Genomic DNA, 26574 nt, shown 5'->3' with positions numbered 1-26574 from the left:
GAGGAGGGCTTAGTGTGCAGTGGGAGATGTCAATCAAAGCGAATTATGGAAGTATACTTTGTAAGAAATAGCGCAGAACGAAGAATTGACTAATCAAAAACTGAATACTCATGCTTACATTAAAAAGCAGCGTTACTCGTTGTGTAATGCAATTTCCTTCATTGATAGATCCGAATCCCTTCTCAAGCATCCGTTGCGTGCGTAAGCTGCTTCTTCTCATCAATAGATAGAGCTCACATGATTAGCATATGATGTGCAAGGGAGGGCAAGGGAAGAATCGTTCAAACGCTTCCCCCTGGCAATGGGCCGTTATCTCTTACAGCTCATTTTTTTCCCAACAGTGTGATTTGATGGCTTTCCGTGTTTCCCGTCTTATCGTTGCAGATAATTGGCGTAAAGCAGTATCTAGTCCGGCCGAGGAATTCGACATTCCGCACCGAGTCAGCACCGGGCGGCAGCTCGATCGGTGCCAGCAACAGTCTTACCGGCAGCAACAGCAACATCAGCATCACCAGTAGCACCAACAGTACGGCCAGCGGGTGTCCCGCCGGCATTAACACGCCGTCCGCGGCGCTGGACGGCAACAGCACGACGGCGATTGCGACCATCCCGGGCGGTGCTGCGTCCCCGGGTGCCGCACCGTCGCCACCGGAATGTGCAATAACGCAGGAGATCCCGGCAATCGAGTCGCTGGTGCAGACGAACGGGCGTCCCCTCGAGGAAGTGATCCAACAGGTAAGTGTCGTTTCGTAGTAAGTGTGCTCCAGAAACGAGTGAGGCAGGCCTGGCAGGCTCGAAGACATTTAAGACATTTGCGACAGAAGCTCTGCTGCTGGGAGGCTTCTCCAGAATTGACAGATTGAACTGCACACGCGATCTTCGCAAAATCATGCAAACGCCGAGTCCTCGAGATAAGTAATGCGAGCCTGATTAGTGTGCGTTTGTGCTACTACTCTATCAATTCCGAACAAAACTGGCGTAAAAAAGTTGCAATTATGCCTAATCCTCCCCCCCTATAGAGACGTCCAAGAGCGAACGCACCGCGGTAAGCTTTTCCGCTGCACTTTGGACCCAACATTGGCATCGAGTTTTCCCCTGTTTGAGCACTGCGCGTGCAACTTTCACAATCCTATCCCCCCCTCGCCGCCTTTTTCTTGGAGGTGCCGCGCACGTCTAAAGCCGCACTTACGCGACAGGTTTCCATTTTGTTTAAGTAGTCATTTTTTCTGCCTTTCTTTCCCTCTCCTAAATTCATTTAAACTACCACACCACCTGAATGTCCGATTACATGGCTTGTTTCTGCTCTTGTCAAACGAGCCCTACGGGGCGGGTGGTGTGTGGCCCTTGTGGCGCACGTCATTTGGGGAACAATTTGCATCCATTTTCCGCTGCGCTGACAGTGCAGCATCCCGTTAGTGTGTGTGGTTGTAGCCGGTTTTTCGGGATCAATGCAGTCAATCCGGGCTCTGCATATGTTGCGGTCGCGATTCTAATGCGTTGCTTTCGGGAGCCTAGAGCATCTCACCCTGGAGCTTGCCGTCTTTGACAGCCTGGAAGGTACGGGTTTAGCAGGTGTCCAGTAGGCAAAATTGCAAACGCAAGGTGATACCCCGTATGCCGACAAAACTGGTTAGATTTCCTGCTTGGTCGCGAATATTGAAGGCAAAATTAAACACGTTCGAACGAATCGGCAGGTGGGAATAGTACAGGCTCTCCTCAACTCCTTTTGGACACAATTTATTTCCTGGTTTGGGCTGGAAATTCTAGACTGGAACTTCACCATCCAACTTCCTATATCATTGCGCGCGTGTGTGTCATCATGAGTTATCAGATATTCCGCTAATCTGATGTCTAATGAACGTGATGCAATTACGGCATCGTTCGGAAAGGATTGTTCTCATGCAGTAAATTTCAGACAACCAGATCCAACCGCCGCTACATCCAGCTATATCGTGTTTGATCCAACCGGCCCGGATGAATTGCTCAATGTCATCATTCAGAAGTGCTCCGAGTAATCTCTCTTCAAACGCATTCAATCTTGATTGCCGCACGCGCCTAACATGCGTACCGCAAATGGGCAGATCAAGTAGATCCTGGCACAAACTGACTTGAGCTTTAAGTGCGTGTGATTAATTTTTCCGTTCGTCGTTGCTAGTTGAAAAAGGGAAAATCCGTCCGAACGAGTACTTTGAATTCGTGTCAATGGACGATCGCGTTGGAGTAATGCAGATCGTGTTTGAAGCTTGATTTCTCGCTCGATCCATCGAACGCACCTCACGTACTATTTCGTATCTGTCGCACATCGTGCACCTGTCCGGTCTGGTTTGTGTCAACTCAGAGTTGTGTCGCTCCTCAGCTAGCTGTGTGTTTGATACGGATTTGCTGATTTTATTATTATTTAATCGACTAAACGACACAACGTCATAGCCAATGATGACAGAGGGGTGGACCTGCGTCTGTTGTGTGTGCGGGGCTACATCTTGTTTTCTTTGCGCATGCATATGAGCAATAGAAGTAAATGGAGGAAGGGTTTAGCACAGTGCTCTCTCGGCACAGTGCTTGGAACGAGTGCAACTAGGTCTCTCAATTAATCTAGTTTGAAAACTCGTTCCTTGTGGGATGCTGCTGATGTGCGGCGCAGGTTGTGTGCGGAACCTATAGCATTCCTAGAGGGGCCGCTGGCCCGTGATCGATAGGTAGTGGCGATATCGCGACGGCACCTAGTTGCAGTTGCTGTCCCTGTGATGAAAGACAACGGAGCGAGGAAAAATGGGAGCGCAGAAACGGCAAGGTGTACTACACGGGTCATTTTAAATTCATTGAGATCAACTTCAGTTTGTCTCTCGCATGGTTGATTTTCTTGTGCTTGCCTTCCTGTGGAATGGTTGGATGGGACATTTGCCGCTTGACTGGCGTCATTACATACTCGTCGCATCGATTTGTGTCGACTTTCCTGTACAGGAAGTGTTGTCAGCAGCACAGCATCAGCGAGATGGAGTATCATAATGACAATTTGCATACATTGTAACAAGGTCGTTTATAAATAGTTGTGTTGAGAGAACATGTATTGGATTCAATGGAACATGGAAGTATGCAATGGAAATATTCAAATACAATGCAAATCGTTACTTCATAGCGAAAGTTGGAACATCAAGGTATCGAATAATTCTGGGGTTTTGGACATTGTACTAAAATTGTCTTGATTTAATTTCTCTCCTATGTCAACGTTGGTGGCTTTGTCTAGAATTCTAGGGATTACTTTCTCTCCGAAGTAACTAATTCTTCATGCTTTTTTTAAAGATAAGATATGCTAGTTTGCCTCGGACATATAACATGTCAATGGGTTTGCTTAGTGTGTGAAGTACTCTCCGATCTAATGACTTTATAAAATCCTCAGACGTCATTGTGACAATAACAATATTGTTTGGGGAAAACTGTAGAGTGTTACTTGGGAAAACCAGCTTAGATATCTTTTTCAGAGTTTGAAAGAAGCGTGTCGTAGCGTTCGTTGGGTATGTCATCAAGGGTACAAGGACATCGGATGTTCCATGGTGTGCAGCTACGAACAGATCGTTCTGATCGTAGTGTTTAAAGACTTTGGGTAATTTGGGATATTTTTGGAAACCTCAATGGTTTCTGTTGTACGTCATCTTGATTCACTGTAAACTTCAGTCGTTTCAATTCTACTCCTTAGTGTTCTAGGAATAGTTGCAGTGTTTGAGTCGTATTTTGGAATTCAAAACTTCGAAGTTGACTTTTTCCACGAAAGAAAGTCGACTTCAGAGCTGACATATGTAATCTGGCTCCAGCGAATAAAGAACATTTAAGTTCAACTCCCTACAAAACCCCGCTTTTAAGTGTTTTCACTCTCAGCGGGTAGTTATTTCTTATCCTAAGACACAACAAAATAGCTTTAAAAAACGAACCAGGAAAACACTGGAGCATTTAGGCGGGGCTTACTGCACACCTCGTTTAGTTTTCGATCGCATACAATAAGCCAGCGGAGTGGAAATTCATCGATCACTAATCACTTTTTCCACCCCGTTCCGTAAGGTAAGGGAACACAACCTGCCTGTTCGCGTCCATCACCACCGTTGTTCGAAATAATACCCATTCGTGCACATCACAACCTCTACCGTCCGATGATGATGATGATGGGCGAACCGAAGAAACCATTACGTTTTTCTAACAAAACCCCTCCCCGTGCCCAGCGTTCCGGTATCTCCGCTGTGGAGTTGCGGCCTTTTCAATGTGGAACGCCGCCACGAATGATGGGCAAACCGAATGCAATTGATGGATACCGTCCCGGTTACGGTTCGAGGATTCACCCAAACACCACGAAATCCCCCCACAATTGCCTTCAGGAGGAAGCTATAGCAGCAGCAGCAGCAGCTCCGAATAGACGGCTTTTAACCATCGCTAGTAACCATCGCACCGTCCCATAGCACCCGCTTAGCCCGTTCGTGCTCCCCCTGTGTCTTGTTCGGTGCTACTGCCACTGCTGGAGCTTTGCTGCTGCTGGTGGTACACAACCCAATCAATCCTTGGCTTAATTTATGATTTATCCGATCCGCCGAGCCGAGAGAGGGCAAAGGTGTTGCCGCGCGAGAAATCACAACAACACACGCGCGGCGGCTCGGCCTGGCCCTGCGCCTGTGCAGCAGGGCGTTAATTAATGCTCATTAAGATGCCAGCCTTTGGCCTCTTTGGGCGCGGGCGAGGGGATTCTTTGAGTATAGTTAGGTTCGCGTTCGCGTGTATGTGTGCGTGCATGCGTGGCTCTGTTCACCTGTTGGCTGTGGGCTTTCCGACGCCCTACTGATTGCTGTGCTCTTTTTCTCATTTGTCTGTTCATCTAGCACTGTTGCTCGATGTCGATATATTGCTTCGGCTTCGGGAGAGTAATTTCAAAAGATATGCAAGCGCAAATGGCTGATTTTATAACAAATTGGTAACAAATGTGTGCAAAGAGGGGAAGGAACAGGGTTATGCCCTAACAAAACTGTGTGCATGTGTGCCTATTCTCCCCTGAAAGGTATGCAAGGTGCGTGGCATCTGTTGGAAATTATGATTCCAATTACCTGGCAAATGGCAAACCACCCAATCCATAAGTAGAACAAACGTACAAAGATCATTGGTATTTCACATGCGCGCACATAAATGAGCGTGCTGCGTCGTCTGTTGGAGGTTGCTTTTACCACCAACCGGTGTTTGATTGTGTACCTCCTGATTTTGCGAGCCACCACACTAGACACCTGCAACTGGTGTGAGGCTGTGTTGTAGTTACGAGAAAATTGGTGACCCCACACACACACCGGAGGAGACCAAGACCTTTCACCGGGCAAGTCGCGCAAGTCCCCATAAGATATCGATCAAAATATGCGCGCGCAATGGTGCTTATAATTCTAGTGATTTGCGCACGGGTCTGAGCGACGAGCCTCTCAATTCGCATACGCCGCCCCATCCCTTTGGCGCAATATTCCCTCAGAGGCGTGACCTTCCAGCTGCAACGCGCTGCTCCGGTGCTCTGCCTCCAAGAAAGATTGCTTGCCGGCGTCAGTGTGGTGAGGCCAGTGCAAATGTCATCGTGCATCCGAGTGAAGACCGATTGCACACTTTTTTGAGAGGGGGTTCGTTTGGCATCGCTCGTTGTAGTCTTTTGTGATAGATCTGAAATGCTGTAAATCCCTTTTTTGCTGTTCGCTCTGTGGTGTGTATTCGCGTAAATTCTGATAATTATTGACACGATGTGTGTCATGCATTGAACAAGCAGATCCAGTTTTTTTTTGAATTTATTTTTAGTCGTCACCAATGTTACCTTGGCAATGATATGCTGTGCCAGTGTTTGGCCTTTGCAACGACCTCTCAGTAAGAGTACTACCACTCAAAACATTCATCTCTCGCCTTGGCACGATACTCGACTGTTCCAGTTACTTGAAGCTGGTTGGTGTTGGGTTGGGCGTCCCTTTTATTCGCGCACAGGATTTCGTCCTCTTCTTCCTCCCCTTTTGGAGCTAATTGATGGATTTGGCTTGTCGCTCGGGATACATCTTAATGTCCATTTCCCGATGCCCTTCGCCAAGGGTAGAACCACTACATAATTGAGCAGCAGCACAGGTTGTCGGTGTGCACGAAACTGTTGCAAAAGTGAAAGGTAATTTCTCGAGGACTTTCCTTTCTCTTGATCTTCAGGTGGTGGCAGGTAGTTGGCAGCCGCTATTGTTGTTTTGGTTAATTTTTAACGCCTTGAATAGAATGGGCATGCTTCTTCCAGGTCGTTTATTTTGGGACAATCGGTTCCGGCCATTTAAGGCGCTGCTGCGCTGACCTGAAGCAAATTCGATTATGTTGTCTTATTGGTGTGTGGTTTTTGAGGTGAAAAGTTTATCTCACGGGGGGGTGTAGAGCTCATGGTCACCACTTTGACCGATGACCGATAAAGCTTGAAATGTTTTGTACAATTAATTAAATTTACATAACGTAGAGTGTGAAGAGTGTCCTCTATCAAATAGTGCGGAAATGCCATCCTGGTTTTTTTCGTTCCCTCGGTAATGATACATCTCTAAAAACGCTGCGTTTTTTGTATTCCATCTATTTCCACCACTGCAATCCACTGGCGCATTAACGATTGTAGCTCGGTTGTTAAGTGCTCGTTATGCACGCGAGGGGCTCCTTTTTTCTCCTGGCTTAGCTTCATCCTAGCTTTGACGACCGGAAATTCCTCATCTTCGTGTACCGCGCGTGGAGGAGAGATCTTAACGATGGTGAAACACGAGTACTACGCGTCACTCATAAAAACTAGATCGCTTTAGGCACTTTTACGGAATCTGCATGCCTGGAGGGATGTCTTAAGCCGGCCGGAGCGTCGCCTGAGGTGTAAAAAAGGTCTCCAGGGGACAAAAAAAAAAAGACAGAAAAACATGAGCCAAAGAAAGCGAAAATGGTGTTTATCCAAACACATTACGGTCGTTGCGAGGTATTATGTGTCTTAGTTTTTTCATGTAATGGATAATTGTTTAGCATAGTTTTTGTGTGTGTGTGTCCCTATGGCACGGAATAGATGTAAAATGTATGCCTAAAAGGGAAATAAATTCCCCATCAAGCGGTAAAGGAATGCATTTCACTCTTCTCCGGTTAAAAGGGGTTGTAAAAAGAGGTTTAATTAATTTACAGTTTCATGCCGTCATTCAACTGCACAAAAATCCACTAAAAAAGAGCATTGAAATTAAAATAGCGAACGAAACGACGTGCTCTACTTTGGGCTAGTACGCAAAAAAGCATGTCTGTCCTTTCAATGGTCTGGTAAATGCAATGTAAAGTATTACCATTATCTCTTGCACCACACAATCATTCGCCTTCGCACAGTGCCACAGATCAGAGCGTTGTTTATTTGTGTTCCGTTCGTGTACGGAACACCGAGCAAGGTTCCGCGATCACACAAGGCGCGATCATCATGACGCTGATCGCTATGAAGACAGTAATTTTCGATAATCTCTCAGGAAAAATGCTGCCCTACCGGGTACAGTAGCTAAACCGACGCGGAAAGCTGCCAACCAACCAATCTGCCCCGAAGGGTGGCGCTCGCCCATCTTCGAGAACAACTTTTACAAATACGGTTCGGTTCTATTCACCGCCGCCGCTGCGGTATGATCCGCGTTAGCGGCATACTTAGTTGGCATACGCTACAATTGTTACGAGATCCGGTCGTCCTTAGTGCCCGGGATAAAAACGATCTGAAGCGATGCTGGTGGATGTGTTCGCACGGAGAAGTAAAGAGACTCCTTCCTTGCTACTGCACGAGGGGGGAAGTACTCTCCATCTCACGATGCCCTAGGACCATTTCGTAATAATATAGTGCCGGCCGTGTGGCGCGCAAGGTAATGACAGGAAGAGCTTAGTTTAATTAATTGGCACGTGCGCCAACCACTGCAACAACGGTGTGGCGCTGATGAGGGCAAGATTAGCTGTCTAATGAAGCACAGCACACGTTTGCGCGTTTGTTGCATCAATGTATGTTTGTCCGTGTTTGGAGATGAAATGATAATAAGATATTTAAAGTAAAGGTATGATGTTGTTGAAAGGAGTGAAAGTGCTCTTCTATGTGTTTGTAGAAAGATCTAACTATTTATCGGGTTCAGTCTAGATTCGATCGTAGGTTCTGCAGTGTCATGTTTCATGCACTTGCACTCGGGTCTATTTGACGTCACTTACAATGAGATGTGTTTTTCCAATTTAAAACACTTTGAGCCTAAAAAGGGTTATTTTATGAATCCTTATGTTCGAAAGCTCTTTTTGGGTTTAACTTTGTCATTTCTTCTAGAAACAAAATATATATTTTAGAGTATTTCTTAAAAAGTTTTATTTATGTATATACTATGCTTTAATTGCTTATTTATTTGCTTTTCTAAATCCACTATCGCATTATTTTGACGTGATGAATAAGATGTGGCTATGGATTTCCCATCTTTCGCGCTGGCAGATTATTTGCCGATCAAAATAGCAAATCAAAGTCTTGATTCACCTACCTTCAGGTGAGCTTGGAATTAGCAATTCGAAATTCAGATCCTCCACTGCCTTGAAATCTTTCATTTGCCTATCTCCTGTCCAACTCGAAACCTAATTTGGATTTTGTCTTGTATGTTTTTTTGTCCCCTCTATGGACGGATTCATCCACAGGAGAAGTTAAGCGAACAATTAGCTGGTAGAGGTTGTATCAGTGTCGTTTCGTTCGTTGATTCCTCTCCCCAAGGATGTAATGGCACTGCTCGGTTGCTCCCCAGTGTGCGCATGGGGGAATTAGGTTGCAAAGATATGCGGATACGCTTTAGCTAACCAGAGGAACTTAAAAGGAAAGTCCCAAATCTGTGTCATGTTTACCGATGTTTGCGAGACACTGGGGGACAACCTTCATTAGCATGCTCCGTCAATTATGGAATAGGCTACGTAATTCACAACCTCACAATGGGAGGCTGTTGTTGTTGTTGTTGTTCAACGGGCGATATGTTAAGCGAGAGCCAATAAAAACACAGGAAACGTGGCAGTTCCTTCAGATGGTGCCTTTGGCACAGCAACAGCATCCTCGCGAGGGAACGCAACAAAGCTAAGCTTCGTAAAGGGCAATGCTAAACGATGGGTTTGTACAAATATTGATGAATAAAATGTGCAACATTTGTCACCCTGCGAAAAGTGCATTCCTTAAATATTGGTGGCCGGCGTCCTCGTATTTGAAGTTTCCTTGCTGTAAGAGCGCCATGTGTACAAGTGGTGTAATTGGTAAATGGTGTAGAGGAGGGCGTTAGTGGTGGAAATGTAGCGATGCAATTAATTTCTTACTGCTACACGCAACAACTCGAGAAAAGGACCATCAACGTGTTGTTCGCCGCACTGAAATGTAGGCTTTGAGACATTTTTGTGTACTTTGTGTAGACAAATCCAAACTGCAAGCTACCGTCCGCCCCGTCACACTCTTCACTTGTTGATATAACGATGTTTTAAAGTGACAAAATAACTGACATCAACCACAGCAAAAACTGAATAGTGAATAGCAATTATTGTGAAGATTTTGTAGCCGCTCTACGACGATATATTCATGGTTTGTTGGCTCACTGTGTGCCTTCTCCTCACTCTGCACTTTTGTTTAGTTTTATAGTACCTCCGTCATGTAACAGACGTTTAGCTTGTGCCCGAAGAAAAACTTACAAAAAAGAAATGGATGCCTGTTTAGCGTCCGTGTGTATTTTAAGACGCGGAAAGTCCGCGCAAAACGACTCCGAGCGGGACAAATGGGTCTTTCGGAGGTACTCTGTGGGTTTTTCATGATGTGATGGTCACTGGCTGCTGTGTTTCATGTGTTTGAGAGGGAAGTCATTTTTTCGTTATAAACTTTAACATTTTTTAACCAGTGGTTTGGAACTTGGTTTCACAATTCTTTCGTTCATCTATTTCTTCCCCTCTGTGTGTGTGTGTGTGCGTGTTTGCATGAAACTCGTAAAACTTTCATCAACGTCACTTTTCTCCTTCGGTTTCTTTTAACCGGCTAATGCGTGATTGGCGTAGGCCAGGTAGGAGAGTCGCGACAATAAATCACTCTGATAGTTATGTTGACAGTTTTTTTTTGTAGGGATCTCCGAACACCAAAGTCTCTAAAATTAGACCCAATTTGGAGCACGGTCGTCGTTGCGTGTGTTCTATCTCAAGTGGTGGTGGTGGTGGTGCTGCCGTAAATGATCTACTTCTTCGGATTGCACGCCAAAACACGCTCCACTTGGCAAGATGAAGAAAGCTTGGTGGTGGACGGTCTTGCTTTGTAGAGTAAGAAGGGCTTTCATTGACGTGGACATCGGGGAAGCTTGATGACTTGAAGTAACACAAACTGTCTGTACCTCCATTTCATAAACGTAACGTGACACTCGCTCAAACGGAAGTTATGAATCTGACAAAGTGGCTTGTAAAGGAGGACCTCTGGCTGCTTGTAACACAGAGGACCTTTGCTTTTAATTAGCTCGATAAATGGATGTGTAACAAGAGTTTGACTTTCAGCGGGCCTGTATACCTCGTGACGCTTGTGACGACACACTGGCACAAAAAGTACTACGCAGGTCTAGAAACATGTGTGGAGGTTACTTCGCAGTGTTAAAAGTTGTGCATAATGTTGTTTTTCTCTGGACGGTCTTGTAGCAGCAGCAGCAGCAGCAGCAACAGCTACAAGTCATGACGCAAAGTGGCAAGTTTTGGATTAGAGTCATCGTGACGGCAGCTCCACGCCGTTTCTGCTTTCCTGCTCGAAAGCAAGTGTGTGACGATTGTGTTGTATCATTGTCTGAAATCGCTTTGTCATAGTGGCGAAAATGCTAATCAACCAATTCAAGTACATCCGTCACAACGGTGTGTGCCTTTTTAGATCGAAACTGCTGGAAGTTTGGGTTCTTGTGATGTACTTATGCTTTGACCGTTCTTTGAAGCACTATGCACTTAAAAAATAAAGATTTTGGAGCAAGAGTACAACTGCTTCATGAAATCATGGTACATTACATTCAACTTTGTCAGAGCAACTGTATTGTTTAATCGATTCTTGATATCACTTTCAGGTCTTGTTCCTTTTTGATAAGACATTGTTTTGTGAAATACGCGTCGAGACGACCACACGCGTTGGTGTTAGTCCCTTGTAAGACTCGGCAGTGTAATCGATAAGAGCTCCTGCCGTCTTCTTGCCCTCTCCTTTTTCCCCTTTTCAACTGATCGTCACCCATCGCAAGGAGGTAATAAATATCTCAAATCTCCCGCAATAACACACCAACCATAATCGCTTTACGGAACGGGGCGGTTTGATAAAACGTCAAAACATGCTCTCCACCATACTATGCCATGCCCAACGTCTGTAGGAATGCTTTTGAAGTGGAGAAGATGATTATATGGACGTTTCCCTTGACTCCCAGCAAGGTTACTTGCAATTTTTGCCGGCAGGGGCCACTCCGATTGCGCGCTGCACGTCAGGGCAGGTGTCGAACAATGGTTCGAAGATAAACGTTCGTACCCGCCGTTGCATCTACATCGGCGTGGCGGCGGCGGTGGGATGGTGCGCATGAGTGTCCCGCTGTGAAGTGTGTCGCTTGATGTGATATGTGTGGAGCCTTGCGCTCGCTGCCAAGAGCAGGGCACAAAGTTCAAGTAAATCCGCAATTCTCGATAGCATTCCGGCGTCGCCGCGGGTGGCGACGTAAGCAGAGAAATGTGCATCCGATTCGTCGTCATCTTCGGAATCGGGATGGTCAAAGGTTTAGACGGTGGGTGACGTAGGGTGGCATCCCCCCAGTGTGTACACCTGCAGCGGTGCGCTCGCCTGCTTAAGGCTTATCTGTTTTAGCACCGTGTTCCTCACCCACGGTTCTTATCGGTTTATTGTGTATGCTCAGCATTGTTGTTGTTGTTGTTGTTGTTGCTTGTCTCTTCAGAATTGCTTGTCTCCGTGAAATGGACGCTGGTGGACGATAAGAAGGAGTGTAGCGCAAGAATTGTTCGCAACTAATCCTCATGCTTTTTCTCTTCCTTTCTCTTTCCTTCTTCCTCTTTACAGTTTGATGAGTACACCAAGTCGCTCAACCTGGACCCGCACTGTGCCAGCTTTCGGCTAGTCACCGACGGGCAGCTGCCACTCCGGCAGTGTCTCCATCCCGAAGCGAGTGCCAAAGTCATCGACCTGCCCCAGTACTATTGGCGGTTTTGTGACCTGCGGAAGGAGTTTGTCCGCTTCCGGGCCGGCGATCTGTCCCGCGCGCTCGTCCCCGTGGCCGAGGCGCAAAAGCTCCAGTCGATGCCGAGTCTGCCGCCAACGCCGGCCTCGGTTGCGGAAATTATTAAAGGTAAGGGAGAGAAGGAGAGAGGAGGGTTTCGAAGCGTGCTAAGGTTGTACAATTCGTCTGGAATAGCCAGCAAAACCTAAACACCTAAACTGGTTGTAGGCTCCAAAACACCACACCTACATACAAGATTTAGAGACGATTGCGATAAGGGTAACGCCATAAATTGATGTCCACACACAGTCCCTAAACGCGTTCTCAGTGTGTGTACCACGGTGGAGCAATTACGATGAGCAAGCGGTTCCTGGATCGGCGCATTAGGTTAGGGCGTACCAAGTGTGTTATCACATAAATCATAAGCGTTAGGACGTTAGGGCTAGTACCATTCTACGGTGACACTTCGGTGTATAGAACAGGACGCCATAGGTGATGTTGATTGAGGGTGAGCTACTGGAAATTGATGGAGTCTATTACCATGTCAATCACTTACTCGTGAATGTGGCGTTTACAAGAATGTGCCATGTATCAACTGTTGGAGCGCCAGTCGATAAGATTAAGAAGTATGCACTTTTGCGTACCTGCTGCTAAACCTCTCGAGTAGCTTATCTTGATGATAATAGCTACATGTGAAGCTTATGTTTGTGAGTCACTTGAACGTGAATGACTTTGAACATTTTTATACAGATAAAAGTGTAGTATAGCAGCAGCTCCAAGAAGAAGTTGCTGTCGGTTAGTGTAGTCGCACCTCTCCCTGTAGCGTGTGCATGTACCCGGCAATGACATCTGTGTGAGCTCTGGAATCATTTTTTGGGCGCTATTGACAACGACCCAGACAGCAAGCTGTCAGGTTGCTTTCGTTTTTGCCGAAGGTAGATTTATTTGTCTATAAATAATAAATAATTGTTTTTCTTTACGATTCCGAACATGAAGGGGCTGAAAAAAACATGGTCCGATTGTACCGTATCCCCTTCTCCACCTGTTTTTGTTGTTGGTGCTTTCCTGAAGCAACAATTGTCGCACACACAAAAAAGAAAGCAATTTTTTGGCATATGTCAAAACTGACACAAACCATCGACAAGTGGGCTCCGCTTTGTTTCGTTTGCGGGAATAATGCTTCAATCCAGCTCAAATCTTCACTCTTGCCGCTCCCCCTCCTGGCTGTGGGCCAATTGATTGATGGACTTATTGAGTTGAGTGTGAGCCCAAAGTAATTTGCGCACACCGAAATATGCCGCTGGCCTCATTTGCGTGTAGCGATCGTCGCACGTGTGCTTTTGTTTTTTTATTCGGTTTGAACAATCTTTTTATCTGAAAATTGGCCTGCGCAAGAAGGGCAAAGGACATTTGGTCTTACCAAAATTGCTATTGCTTATCGGTGAACCCAAATTGAACCTTTTTTGTTACGGGCTTTTGTTGGTGGTGCTGTCAAACAGCGCTTTAATTGGATTTGTTCACATCCTAAAAACGCGCGTATGAGGATGTCCTTCGTGCAGTGTTTTGAACCCCGCGGGCTTAATATGTTACGAGTTTTGAAGGTGTCAACAACAAAAAATTGGGAAATTATATTAAAAATCATCGTTAGTGCGCCTACGAGTAGTGTGTTCTGAAATGTCTTACGGAAGTTTCTTATCGATGGACGTTCGTTGGGTTCAGTCGTATCGATTAGAAGTTTTCGCTTGTGTATGTGTGTGTCTGTGTACCTGATACATTGCGCTAGAACCCTTCAAACAAAGGAACAAAAAAAAAGGACATTAAGCTTGACAAAAAGCAAATGGCATTAAAGCTATGTACAGCGCGTGTGGCGTCATTTGTTTGGTTCACGGTTACGTACTTCACTCGACAACGAAACACAACGAGCTCCTCGGCAGCAGCAGCAGCAGTAGCAGCAGCAAGGAGTCAATGGCGATGTTTCGCGCAAGTGTGAAACAAATGATCGTTTTTCTTCCCGTTGTCTGTTGTGCGCGTCGTCGTGGACATAGTCCGACGTGATCGTTATTACAAGACCACGATGGTGATTCGTTACTGACGATTACCTTGATGTGGTTGTACGAAGTATGTTTTGGCGGTGGTATAAACAAAAAAATGACATTAATATGCGCAACCCATAATCGCCTAAATTTGACGCCGCCGTTTCACTTAAGATCACGTCTGGCCGGTGTCGTTTTGAGCCTGGACAGCAATTGCGATTGTACTTGCCAAACGCAGATAATTGCATGCTAAAAGAAAATTAAAATCAATTTGTTCGCAAATTTGTAGTTTATATTATGTGTAAACTTAGCTACAAAAATAAAAACAATCTGAATCATCTTAAAATCATTTAAAGTCAACAAGCACGACGGTGTAACTTTTCACGATCAGAATATTTTCAAACCCGTTCTTGCGTAGTGTAGTTCTCGAGCTTCCCGCTTGTGTGAGCGCTAGTTTCAACACCGGCCACTTGGCAGCGCAATGGCGCTAGTGTGCTAAGCGCACAACGGTCATATAGAATGAATCTGCGCGGTCAACTTTTGTCCATCTTTTACTACTTTTATACATTTGTTTGGATAAAATTGTGCCACTTTATGTTGAATAACACATTAAGTTTGTTAACGTCAATAATTTAATTTTCACAACAATTTGCTAAATAGCTTTTTCCATTCGATTTTAACCATTTTGTCTGATATATTTCGAGCTTAAATGGATTTTTTGTTATAAAATGAAATATGGTTAGTGTAATAAAATTAGCATATTGCTTCACTAACCTTACAAAACGTTTGGCTTCTACAAGTGTGCTGGATCGACAGAGTAGTGAGTACAGTGTTGAGCAAACGATCTATTCTGTCGCCATAAGAGATGAGCTTCTTTCCTTTCGCGCAATGCACTTTCGCTGTTTGCGCGCGACCGGAGCGGAGTTCGAACGCGCAATGTTTACAATTATGTTGCACCAACACACTCGCTTGCATCAATGCTTACAGCAGGCACACGCCATCTACGGATCTGACCGTACTAGGCGTGCGCGCGCGCATGTGTGTGTGGTGGATGCATACTGATGCACTGCCGTCTAGGGATTAATCGGTCGTAAAATGGGCTAAACAAACGAGCGGATTGTTGCAGTCGTGTCCGGCCTTGGTGTGATGTACGGTGTCCAGCAGTGCAGCACTCAGCTGACCGACATGAGTAAATGCATCCATACCCGAACCGAACGGAATGCCAGCAGCTTGCTAGGGTGAAGATATCTTAGAAGAAGAAGGTCTTAAAGAGCGGAGAGGGTGCATGGTGCGTACCGCATTACCATCATCGGGTGACACACTGGAAATGCATTACCACTCACGTCGCTCCTCTCGCGGGGGGAAAGGGCGCTCAATGTGCACTCGATTAGGTAGCGATTAAAGAAGATTGTAACATACCTAAACTAACCCCTGAAGGTATGATGACTCAAAGAAATAAACGTAGACTTAAACCGATTGAGCATTACGATTCAATCTTTTGATCTGTACCATAAAGAATCATTTTGCTCCAAAAACGTTTAAATTTGCCAAACAGTAATAAATCATATCTTACAAAAATGCAACTACATGTGAAGGGTTAACTGCATGCAATTGCTACAAACTCTCGGACAGCCAGCGAAACCGGATCATTTCCTATTGGTATCACATTTGTCTCGCATGCTGCCTTCTTTGGGCGAGCCTCCCTCGTGTCAACGGACGACGACGACGGGCACCCTAATCCGTTCCACCATTGGGCCCAGCGTCAAGGGGGGGAAAAGCCGACAAGTGGCTGCCGCTTTCCCTCACTTCCTTCACTGGCAGTAATTTTTCGACAGACGTTTCAAACGTTTTGTACCTTTCTTCCTTCTCTTTTACGCTATTTCTGCTCCCGGCGGTAATTACGCACGCACACACAAACAGGCGCTGATTTTGGTGCGTTGTGGTGTTGTGGTGGTACGACCCAAAGCAAAGAGCATAAAGTGCGCTGCGTTTTTTTAAAGTGCCTCCGCTCCTCGCGATCAATTTGTCAGCCGGTGGTGCGATGCAAAACCGAACCGGCGCGAACAACGAATGGTCGGTGACAGACACACCACGGACGAATGTGGCTCGATTGCGCTCGGTGGCGGCGTATTAGGTACGTTAATGGCATCCACGCGTAATGCAATCATGTGTGCACCTTGTGATTTGACGCTGGCTGTGTGTGTGTGTGTGTGTGGGGCTACCCGATTTGGAACATAATTTTCTAGCATCATATTGTCCGAGAGAACCGGTGCCCGGGTAAAAATGAGTTTATAGATGGAGACGGGGCCCGTTTTAGGACAGAAATTACACGCTGACGAGTGTTTCATGTTGCGTTGGGCGCTGTTTGAGTGGGTTTTAATGTATAATTCTATGAGCTTTACACTAATTTGTATGATTCACGTGCTCTATTGTGCCTTCTCCGTTTGCAGATCTGGACCTGCCAGCCTGTCAGGATAATAATGAATTCTACGTCAAGGAGGCACGCGACATGGTGACGATCGTGAAACATCTCATCTCACTAGGTAAGGTTTAAAAAGATAGTTTTCGACAACGTTTTTATTCATATTTTCCCTTTCAAATTCTTTCATTGTAGGACACAAATTTGAAGCAAACGAAATCATAAACCTTAATCTGGAGCCGGGCATATGGTGAGTGTAAATGGGCGACCCAGATTGACCTTTGCTTTCCCAGACACACTGCTGCGTTTTCACACGATGCGCTTTTCCCAGAGAGCGCCAGAACAGAAAAACCAGATTCGTTTGGTGATGTATTGTACGAGCCAATTGGGGGGGCAACCCTCCTATTTTTCACTCATTCAAACCAGATGAATTGTGGAAGAATGTTGTGATGGACCCGGTTCCACAAGCGATCGCAGCTTGTTTTGATGAAAAACTGTCGCTTTATGGCAAATATTTACCAAATAAGATAGGAATAGTACCTCTGAAGTGGTGTCGGCGTTGTTTCATTCGTTTTCAATGTAGTGATAAATGTGATACGAACAGCCACTCCAATGACTCAAATGCCATTGAGGCAAAAGGAATTCGAGGTCATTGCGTACTTTTGCGAAGAGTGTTGTGTGATTTGAACAATCGCGCACTTCTCCTATCTGCTATCGGAAATAGTAAACAGTTATCGAACGGTAGGGGAAGTATCTTTACCTTGGTCATTTCAACTATTTTCTAGTCCACAAAGATTTATGACATCTCTCCATGTATCAAACGATTAGAATATGTATAGAGCAAACGGTTGAATCTGTTTCCTTGTTCCCGTTGCAGAACACATTTGTAAATGAATAGAAACATTTCATTTCGTCTGCGGAACGATGTGCAGACATTTTCATTTGATATGTGGTGCTGTGCTGCTTCTGCGCCAACCCAACACGCTCCGCCAAGCGGCAAACGCTTATCGCGGGCAAGCATTAGCGGGAGAGCAAGTATGAGAGGCGGGCGGCTTTTCCCGTGTGCCGTATTGTAAATTTAAGCAAAGCGTTAAAGTAAGGGAATGGGCAAAGATCCGAAAATTAATTGACCCATAAATGTTAATTTTATTCCTCCCCACTCTATCACCCCAACAGCTGGTGGGCTTTTTCACCCTGCCATTTGCCTGTTATTTGTGCCGTTTTGCTAAAACCTCGGCTAAAGTTGCCGTTTGCTGAATTAAATGATAAACTCGTAGTTCAAAACATTAATTCCAACAATCGCAGTGTAGTGGGGTGAACGTTTTTGCACAGCTTTGCAAGCGTTTCGCTACATCTTCTCTCATGTCGGGTGCGGTTGAGTTAATGCACTTATCTTGTATCGGGAGCCTCTGGTGGAGGTATCCTATCGGATCGGCAGTGTCATGTAGCGTAAGAAAAGCAACTAATTATGTTATAAATATGCAAACATTCGACAGAATCTATGGCATGGTAAATTTGGACAGACTACGAACCTTTACCACCACCGCGTGGAACGTTTTTCAGCATTGTAGCATTGCTGTTCAACTGTTTTCGCTACCATTTGCATCAGTTAGGCTGAGCAAAACGGTTTCACTTGTACTTTTTTGTTTGTCCGTTGGTTGGTGTGCTTATTTAGGTTGTAGAAAATTAGAGTGAAGGCAGAACCCTGTAAATGATTAGCGTGTGCAAGCAAGCATGCATACTAATGCTTACTGACACACTCAAATACACGCGCACACACACACGCACACATGACTGACAAACACAGTCAGCGTAAAATGGTAAAAATGGGTTTCTAAGAGTCGTTAATCGTTTCCGACATGGTGTAGAACAAATTGCAGTGATGAGGTTTACCTGGTAAGTTGTGCCTGCGGGATTGATGATGGCTCATTAAGGGGAGAGCCGTAGAGAGCAATAGGTTGAGGAACAAGGGTACACACCAATAAACATGGTTCAGGCCATGCAGAGATACAGAGATGTGTTTTGGCAGAAAGAAGAAAAATCAAAACAAAATCAAAAAAAAAAAAAAACACGAAACTGTGGTTCTTTTTGTCATTAAATCAGTTGCATTATGGTGTGCACCAATATATGGTCAATAAGGTTGACATTTATATTGTTGCGATAATGTCAAAGGCGCGCGTGACGTGGTGCTGTTTTATTTTAATGCCTTTTTTTACCAATGCTTAATCGATGCAAAACCAATTGCAATTGCAACGGAGATTATTATGCAATGTGTCAGCAAATGAATGAAAACAAATAAAGAAATGCGTAAAGAAAGATAAGCACATAACAAATTACCGCGCGTCTACCTCCTCCTCCGCCAGCACAACCACTCAGCATTTATCTTTGACCTTCAGCAAAATGCTGTTTCGTGGCGGGTAAAAATAAAGCGTGCTGCCTGTATCCTTATCGCAGTAATCTGCTTAAACCGTAATCGTTTTGCCCTGTGGGAGGAGGAGGATCAGGAGCAGTAGGTATGATAAATCGTAATTTATTGCTCGATTTAATTCTGTGCTCGTTGCACTACTTGCAGCAGCAGCAGCGGCGTGTAATAATGATTTAGCATAATGCAAAAGTCCTTGGCAAAGACTCGCTCCGCTTGTGGTGCGCACCTGAAGGCGAGAGAATATAAGTGTGCATTATTATATTCCCATTTTCATCCCCCCCCCCCCTACTAATCTCCGTTTGATTGCTCACTCATTGAACACACAGTGATGTGATCGTGCTTATCATCGGTTCGTTCAGGCCCGCCTCACACTCGGAGCGATCTTGCGCTCTCTTCTACAAACGATGGAGGACACATCGGACTCCACAGGGGGGTTTTCTCTTCCCCTAACAAGCATAGGAAAGGGTTTTCCAGCTCCACAACGATCGTTCGATCTGTTCTCTGCTGCATGTGTTTGGTGTGCTCACGCGAGAGAGCTGTTTGATCGGAAATTATTCAAAGCGACAGCTAATACCCTCGTCCCGCTGCAGCTGTGCCCGTGTGTGTGTGGTGGGTTTCGGGTGTACGACATGCGACCCCCGGGTGGTGTAGTCTCGTCACCCGTCTCCCTTCGTCAATCAGTTTGCCCGCATTCCTCTCCCTCGACCCCGGGAGGGCTCTCACCAGCCGCTCGCTCAGACTCGCACACTCTGGCTGGTCTCAGTGCAGCGTTTGAAGTACTTGTCGTTGGGAAAATGATACGACCCTCCAGTACCTCGTTGAATGCGCGATAGGGCGAACCGACCGAGCATAAGGAGCGCGCGCGTGTGTGCACAGTGTGTGTGTTTTTTTTGCCGCGATCCGCATGGTCGGAGCAAGACGTTTTGTGCTTGATCCTTCGTAAAGAATCCGACGCGAACGTATCCTGCCGTAGTGTTGTGACTGGAACCTAGGTTTGTTGTTTTGTTCTTCCAATTGGTTGTGTTGCCTGACAGAACAAGAACACGGGGAATGGAAGACGTGAACTGTGAGAAGAGTGAGCCGATCGTACGTGACTCGAGTGAGGTTTTTTTTTCGGTTGAGCGACAGTGCGCACTCTGCTTAAAGTCTGAGGAATCTCGGCTTCTTAAACTCTGGGAGCCCTGGAGTATGAGCACACATTGTCACTTCATTACTTCGTCTCGGGTAATTCATTGGCACGTCATTGCTTGGCGTTGGTGACGCCTAGATCCATAACTTAATACATGCCCCTGTTTTTGCGCGTGTTGACGACCCTTACTGTTGCGATTTGATGCCACCATCGGGTGGGTAATTCGATGACCGGAGTCGTCACCGGCGGGTTCTCTACTGCCTCCTATCCCTTCGCTTCTCGTCGTCGTCGGTTTAATGACTTCCTCGAGTTGACTCTCTCGAGTTCAGTTGAGGTAGTCAAACGAACGAAGGCACAGTCACCGGGCGGGGTCATAGTCGTGAGTGTGTGTGCAGTTTTTAATGAGTTTGACTGTTTGTGTCGGGGGTGTGTGGGGTACGGAAGTTTCGGTGCAAAGCAAAAGGTGGTTGCAAAAACAACGAAAAAAAAAAGCACGTTGCATCGAACGGTGTCGTCGACTTCGGATTCGGAGCTCAGCTTGCAACTGGAGGAGTGTGTACGTTTGCAAAAATACACTTTTTGCCACTCGGAACCAATAGTTCAGTGTACTTTGGGCCGGAGTTCGCCTGGAGGTGTTCCAGTTCGAGGGCAAGTCTACAAGAATTTCTGTAGGTACACAGGATGGCGTCAAAATAGGGTACAGTCTCGACCACCGGGTGACAGGCTGTCCGGTCTCTGTACCGCTCAAAGATCAATTTGGTCAGGGGGTCAGTTTGTGTCTGTAAAGAGGCGGCAGCATCAGAAGCCTTCGTGGCGAGGCTGCCACCCGTCGCCGACAGTGTAATGAGGGCTTATCGACGTGGCATAATAACCCAAACGAGGCACCGAGTGAGACAGAGAGAGAGAGACCACCGTGCCCTGTGTAAGCAATCTTGCTAACGCCACTTGACTTGGCGTGTTGTTGCGTTGGTGCCGTGTTTCTTCCGAGTGTGTCTCGCGCGTATATAGGGCTACAAGGAAGGGCCCGCCGGTGTGTTGTGTGGAGTCGTAATAGAGTCGCCGAAGGGTGGGTTGGTTTGGCACGTTGTGTTGGACGGCGGGGACTTCTTCGATTGCGCGCTGTGCTCTTGTGCCCACATCGGTGCTGCTGATTAGCTTCCGTCGATCGCGGTGCGCGGTATTAATCGCGGTATTACATGCGATAGAGCGATGATGACGCGATGGAGGGAAAAGGGAGAGATAGCAAGCGTGCGAGTGAAGTTGTTGGTACATGCACACAAATCTTTCGGCATGCTGAGTGGCACGTCCGAAGTGTGTGAACACAGGGGTGTCTCCGTTTCTGTGAAGGAAGCAGTGAACAAGTGGTGCGTGTGTGCCTTTGCGTTGGTTTAGCGCGCAAGGGAATGCTTTTCACCGTTCGATTCTTACTTTTACCCGGCTTTTCTTAGGTTCTAATCTGCTATAAATAGAGTGTACAAAAGAGTGTGCCTGTGTTGGTGTGGCCTACCGGCGGCCTGATAAGAGATTAAACCCCCCGACAGCAATCAATCGCTGTGTGCTGTGTTCTGGTGTTTGTTAGTGTGACTTGGGGTCTTAAAAATGTGCTAGAAGCTTGAAAATACGGGTCGACTCTGCAACATATAAAAAAGGGGAAAATCAATTACACCTGCGTGTGCTACTGCTGCTCCTATCGAACTGGAACGGATTACGCGGGCATCGATAGGGGATGCGATTGCACCAACACACTGGCAGCGAATCGCCCTGTATTAGCCATCTTTATTGGCTGTAAAGCTTGGTGCGCTGTGCCGTGTTTGTGATAAGCAGAACCCCCTGGGTAAGCATTACTGGCGGATTTCATATAGGGGTATACCACAAGAGGTGTCGTTTGGGAGTGGTGGGTACTACTGGGGTTGATGGATTGGACAAGTTGCACATGCTGAGGTGGCCTTCCTTCTGCAAAATTGTACCTGCGGTTTGCAAATGTGTCGTGGTTGTCATTAGCCACTAGACTCTAGAAGTTGATTCAGAATTGAAGTTGAAATTTCGTGAAGGTCTCTGGACATTCACAGCATTTGATACTAATGAACCAACTATCGAGAATCACGATGATGGAGGAGATGTACCAAAAACTGGAACCACGTAAACCTCAGTTTGAGACGGTAAAGAGACGGTAACTAAGAGGGGGAATATGCTATTAATTATACCAGCACCTAATGCCAGTTCGTGCGCGTGTCTGTCTCTGTGTGCGCATGAAGAATCAATTTTCCTTCAACCCCTGCTGATCAGACGTTCTCCTTGTCTCAGATAGTGAATCTACACTGGATCTCGACTTCGGAAAGCTAAGTCGTCGTCGCCGTCATCGTCGAGTGGTTCTGATCTGTTGGACGATCAATTTGTCACATCTCGGGTGGAGGCAATGAGGGCGTTCTATCTGCTAGGTGACGACCTGTTCGACTAAAGCTGTCTTTGGAGTGAGAAACGCTACATATTCTTTTACGTTGAGGAATGAGTCTGAAGTATGAGAAAGGTTGATGTGGGAAACAAGTACTAACATACATTTTAAGAAGCTCTAACTTGTTTAATGTCTTACACACTGTCACCACACTAGGTTACCGAGTGATATGCCTTAAAAAATTGCATTGAATATTGAGCCAATATGTAACTACATTGTGCACACAACAAAAAAAGTAAAATGCGCTGATATGGGAGAGAAATCATTTCAATCTTGCACCCCGATCAGCGACGTGTCTGGTTGCTGACGGGAGACAGCCTTACTTTTCCTGCCCAGCGCGCTATATCGTTAAAACTGGTAGTTAACTGCTGTGTTGTGCTACACTGTACAAGGCCTGATAAAACACATACAATGTGGTTTTGTTACTTACCACCACCCTGTGTGTGTGCCGTTCGTGCCATTTTCGCATTTACTCCTCTCCCGCTCGTAACCGTGTGGCTTGCGCTGGCGCTGGTTTTGGTTAGTTTGTGGGAAAAAGTCGCGCACTTTTGTATGTTGGTAGGGTAATTTTGTTGCGCATTGAAGCGATTTGAGGATAAAACGTCATTTTTGTTACCGCCTTTTTTTGTTTAGACTAAACTCTAGCTTCATTTAAACGGGGCACACGAACTACACTGTAAAATAAGTGACCGAAGCTTGTGAGACGGAAGGGGGATGATGATAATCAGTGCGCCGGAAGACAAGCTCTCTAACGACCGCATTTAAAACAAGCATATCGATACCACAAATCGCTAATTTTTCACTGTGGTTTTTGATGTTTTTTTTCTCGTACATGCGAGATGAGTTGCAGAGAGAGAAGAGATGGAACCGCGCCAGAAGAGTGAGCAGGGAGGGTGGATTTATTTTCACCCTTTTGCAGGGGCTTTTCGTTACCGGTTCGATGGGCGACATACAACACGTCATATTGCATGACACAGAAGCCTCGGTCATGCTGCGGGATCGGTACAGAATCTGGGTTGTTGTTTGTCATCGTACATTGGAGTTGAAGGGGGGGTATTCGTAATGGTATGGCTTCAGCTGGGGCTGAAGAAGTATGGGTGTATCGGGAGATGGTGTTGAACAGAAACACTGAAACCGCTCAAGATATACATCGGATGGAATCTGTTCAAACAAATCTATAATGAGCGTTATCGTCGAATAGAGGATTCAGAGGATTTGCGTTCCAGAGTTCGGTTGTTATTGGGATTGGTAGCTGGGTTTGATTGTTACACGTGTGTTTACCTATTCTTTGTTCCACTAGGCTGACACGCAAATGACCCTGAGAGTGTGTTAAAATTGGAAGGCCTGAAAATCAGGTTCAATTGTATACATTTCGCTTATATTCGATTTGAAATAGCGGAATTTTTAAAGATCTGTTTTTTGTTTAACATAACTGACATAAAATCCAAGAGTCTTATTAGCATTTTAACTGACCTCGAAAGTGGTCGCCATATAGTGCCGTGGCTAAAGTAAGGGGCTGGCGTATCGTGCGTTGTTGGTTCGAACCTTAATGATATCTATCTTATGAACACTTTTTAGATACCTTGTTTCTTAGAACAATACTATTGTATTCTTTGGTTTTAACTGCTATGTTTTAATTTGTTCAACTCTCGTTTCATAAAATGTACTACCCGCTTATAAACTTTAATTGCTGTATATTTCTAATTGTTCTTCAACGACTTTTCTTCCCGCAGCTCGATTGATGACGAAATCGATGGAACGTGTATAGTGCGTGCACGTGGACTGCCGTGGCAGAGCAGCGATCAGGACATTGCCAAGTTCTTCCGTGGACTGAATGTGGCCAAGTGAGTATAACCAACCGTTTTCCGACAAAGCTTTTGTTTTGTAACGCCCCTTTTGTCTCTCGTAGAAGTATGCAATTCTACCCCTAGCATTCTCTAATGGCCACAACAATTCACCGTAAAAATCGATGAATGTTCACCGTACTAGCTATACAATAGCTTTACCATTCGTTTTTAGTTTATTACTCAGCAGCAAATTCCACAAAAAAATAAACATTTTGTGTCTTCCTTACCGCGTTGATGCAACAAGTTGGGATCGATCAACTTGAAACCGTACCTCGGCTACGAAAAGCGCAATCTCTATAGCGCCAGTAGGTAGCAGCTTGGAACACTTTCGAACGGGGGATCTCCGTCCGGGCGGTCCTTGTCAGCTGTTTCGTAGTGTGTACGATTGTGGAAGAAAAACAATTGATAAATCGATGACCTATTCGACATTGGTCGAGGAAGAAATCGACGGTTTGGCTGGGATCCTGTCGATCTTGCCAGGTTTCGCATGCGTTGTTGATAGTGCAGTTTGAAAAGCTGACATAGTAACTCTGGACTCTGGAAAGCAGCCCAAAAAATAGAGCAACTTTTTAGTAATTGTTTACCCTAGGTACCATCTCAACTGGTGCCGGTCGATTTACAGTTCGAAGAAGTAAATATCACACTTCATTTTGATTTGCATATTGCGACCCCTTTTAATTGATGTTTAAAAGAATTTGTTGCTGGAAAGCACCGATGATTAATAACTGTGTCACTGGCGACTGTGCGCTCTGTTATTGCCACCGCGATCGACCTTTGGAGTGTGTGTGTTGCCGTAAACTAACCCATCTTCCGTCTACTTTTTCCTCTTTCTCCTCGTGCAGGGGTGGTGTAGCTCTTTGTTTATCACCGCAAGGACGCCGCAACGGCGAAGCATTGGTACGGTTCGTGTCACAGGAACATCGCGATATGGCGCTCAAGCGGCACAAGCATCACATTGGCAATCGCTACATCGAGGTAAGTGTGAATTGCCTGGTCCGTACATTCTTGAGAGCCTCTTAACTAACCGTCCGTTTTCGCATCGCGCAGGTGTATCGAGCCAACGGGGAGGACTTTCTGGCCGTGGCCGGTGGTGCATCCAACGAAGCGCAAGCCTTCCTGTCGAAGGGCGCACAGGTAATCATCCGGATGCGTGGATTACCCTACGATTGCACTGCCAAGCAGGTGGTAAGTAACGAGCAAACGGTCCGGTGTTCGCTTCCCCAATTTGCTTAACATCTCTTTCTCCCCCCCCCCACTCAATAGCTTGATTTCTTCGCCAACGGTGAGAACAGTTGCAACGTGCTGGACGGTGCCGATGGCATCCTTTTCGTGAAGAAACCGGACGGCCGAGCGACCGGGGATGCGTTCGTACTGTTCGAGCAGGACTCGGATGCCTCGAAAGCACTGTCGAAGCATCGGGAATCGATCGGGCAGCGTTACATCGAGCTGTTCCGCTCGACGACGGCCGAAGTGCAGCAGGTTTGTACAGCAAATAGCGCGCAATTGCTTCTCTTACTCTTGCAATGCGAATAACTATGTTTAACAAAACTAACGTCCTTTAATGCTAACAACACTTTGAATTGTTGGACGGACGAAACAGACGCAAAGTGGGTAAGAAAGTAGAATCATGTTTAACAGCATTAGGTACATCTTTGGTTTCTGTGTGTCGTGTGTTTGCGCAACAAAAAAAAGTCCAACAAATCGGCTTACATTACTCATAAACGTTGTGAAACACCCTCCACAGGTGCTGAACCGGTCCATGGATCCGAAGACGTACGAGCCACCGCAACCGCCACTGATCGCACAGTTACCACAGATGCAGCTGCTGCCCCAGCACGTCATTACCAGCGGTGTCGAGAAGAACTGCATCCGGTTACGCGGGCTGCCGTACGAGGCGAAGGTGGAGCACATACTCCACTTCCTGGACGACTTTGCTAACCACATCATCTACCAGGGCGTACACTTGGTGTACAACGCGCAGGTAAGTCTGTGTGTGTGTGATTCCTGCAGTGCAAGGGGAAAATCTTCAGTTGCTCCAG

At 46.0% G+C, this 26574-nt stretch overlaps 1 protein-coding gene across 2 annotated transcripts in view; it reads left to right on the top strand.

Annotated features, from left to right (window-relative positions):
- LOC120905027 (RNA-binding protein fusilli) overlaps nucleotides 1-26574 on the top strand; it is a 79244-nt gene that overhangs the window by 41835 nt on the left and 10835 nt on the right. For both annotated transcript variants that reach the window (XM_040315646.1, XM_040315645.1), the window contains exons 3-11: nucleotides 385-735; nucleotides 12074-12359; nucleotides 16714-16806; nucleotides 16878-16932; nucleotides 24422-24532; nucleotides 25378-25510; nucleotides 25583-25720; nucleotides 25799-26014; nucleotides 26280-26516. In XM_040315646.1, the coding sequence (XP_040171580.1) occupies nucleotides 385-735; nucleotides 12074-12359; nucleotides 16714-16806; nucleotides 16878-16932; nucleotides 24422-24532; nucleotides 25378-25510; nucleotides 25583-25720; nucleotides 25799-26014; nucleotides 26280-26516 (1620 nt within the window). The remainder of the gene's footprint in view (nucleotides 1-384; nucleotides 736-12073; nucleotides 12360-16713; nucleotides 16807-16877; nucleotides 16933-24421; nucleotides 24533-25377; nucleotides 25511-25582; nucleotides 25721-25798; nucleotides 26015-26279; nucleotides 26517-26574) is intronic.

The sequence above is a fragment of the Anopheles arabiensis genome, chromosome 3, assembly GCF_016920715.1.
Source record: "Anopheles arabiensis isolate DONGOLA chromosome 3, AaraD3, whole genome shotgun sequence".
NCBI lineage: Eukaryota > Metazoa > Arthropoda > Insecta > Diptera > Culicidae > Anopheles > Anopheles arabiensis.
Note: the sequence above shows the minus strand (reverse complement) of the source record. Positions and strands in the feature narration are given on the sequence as shown.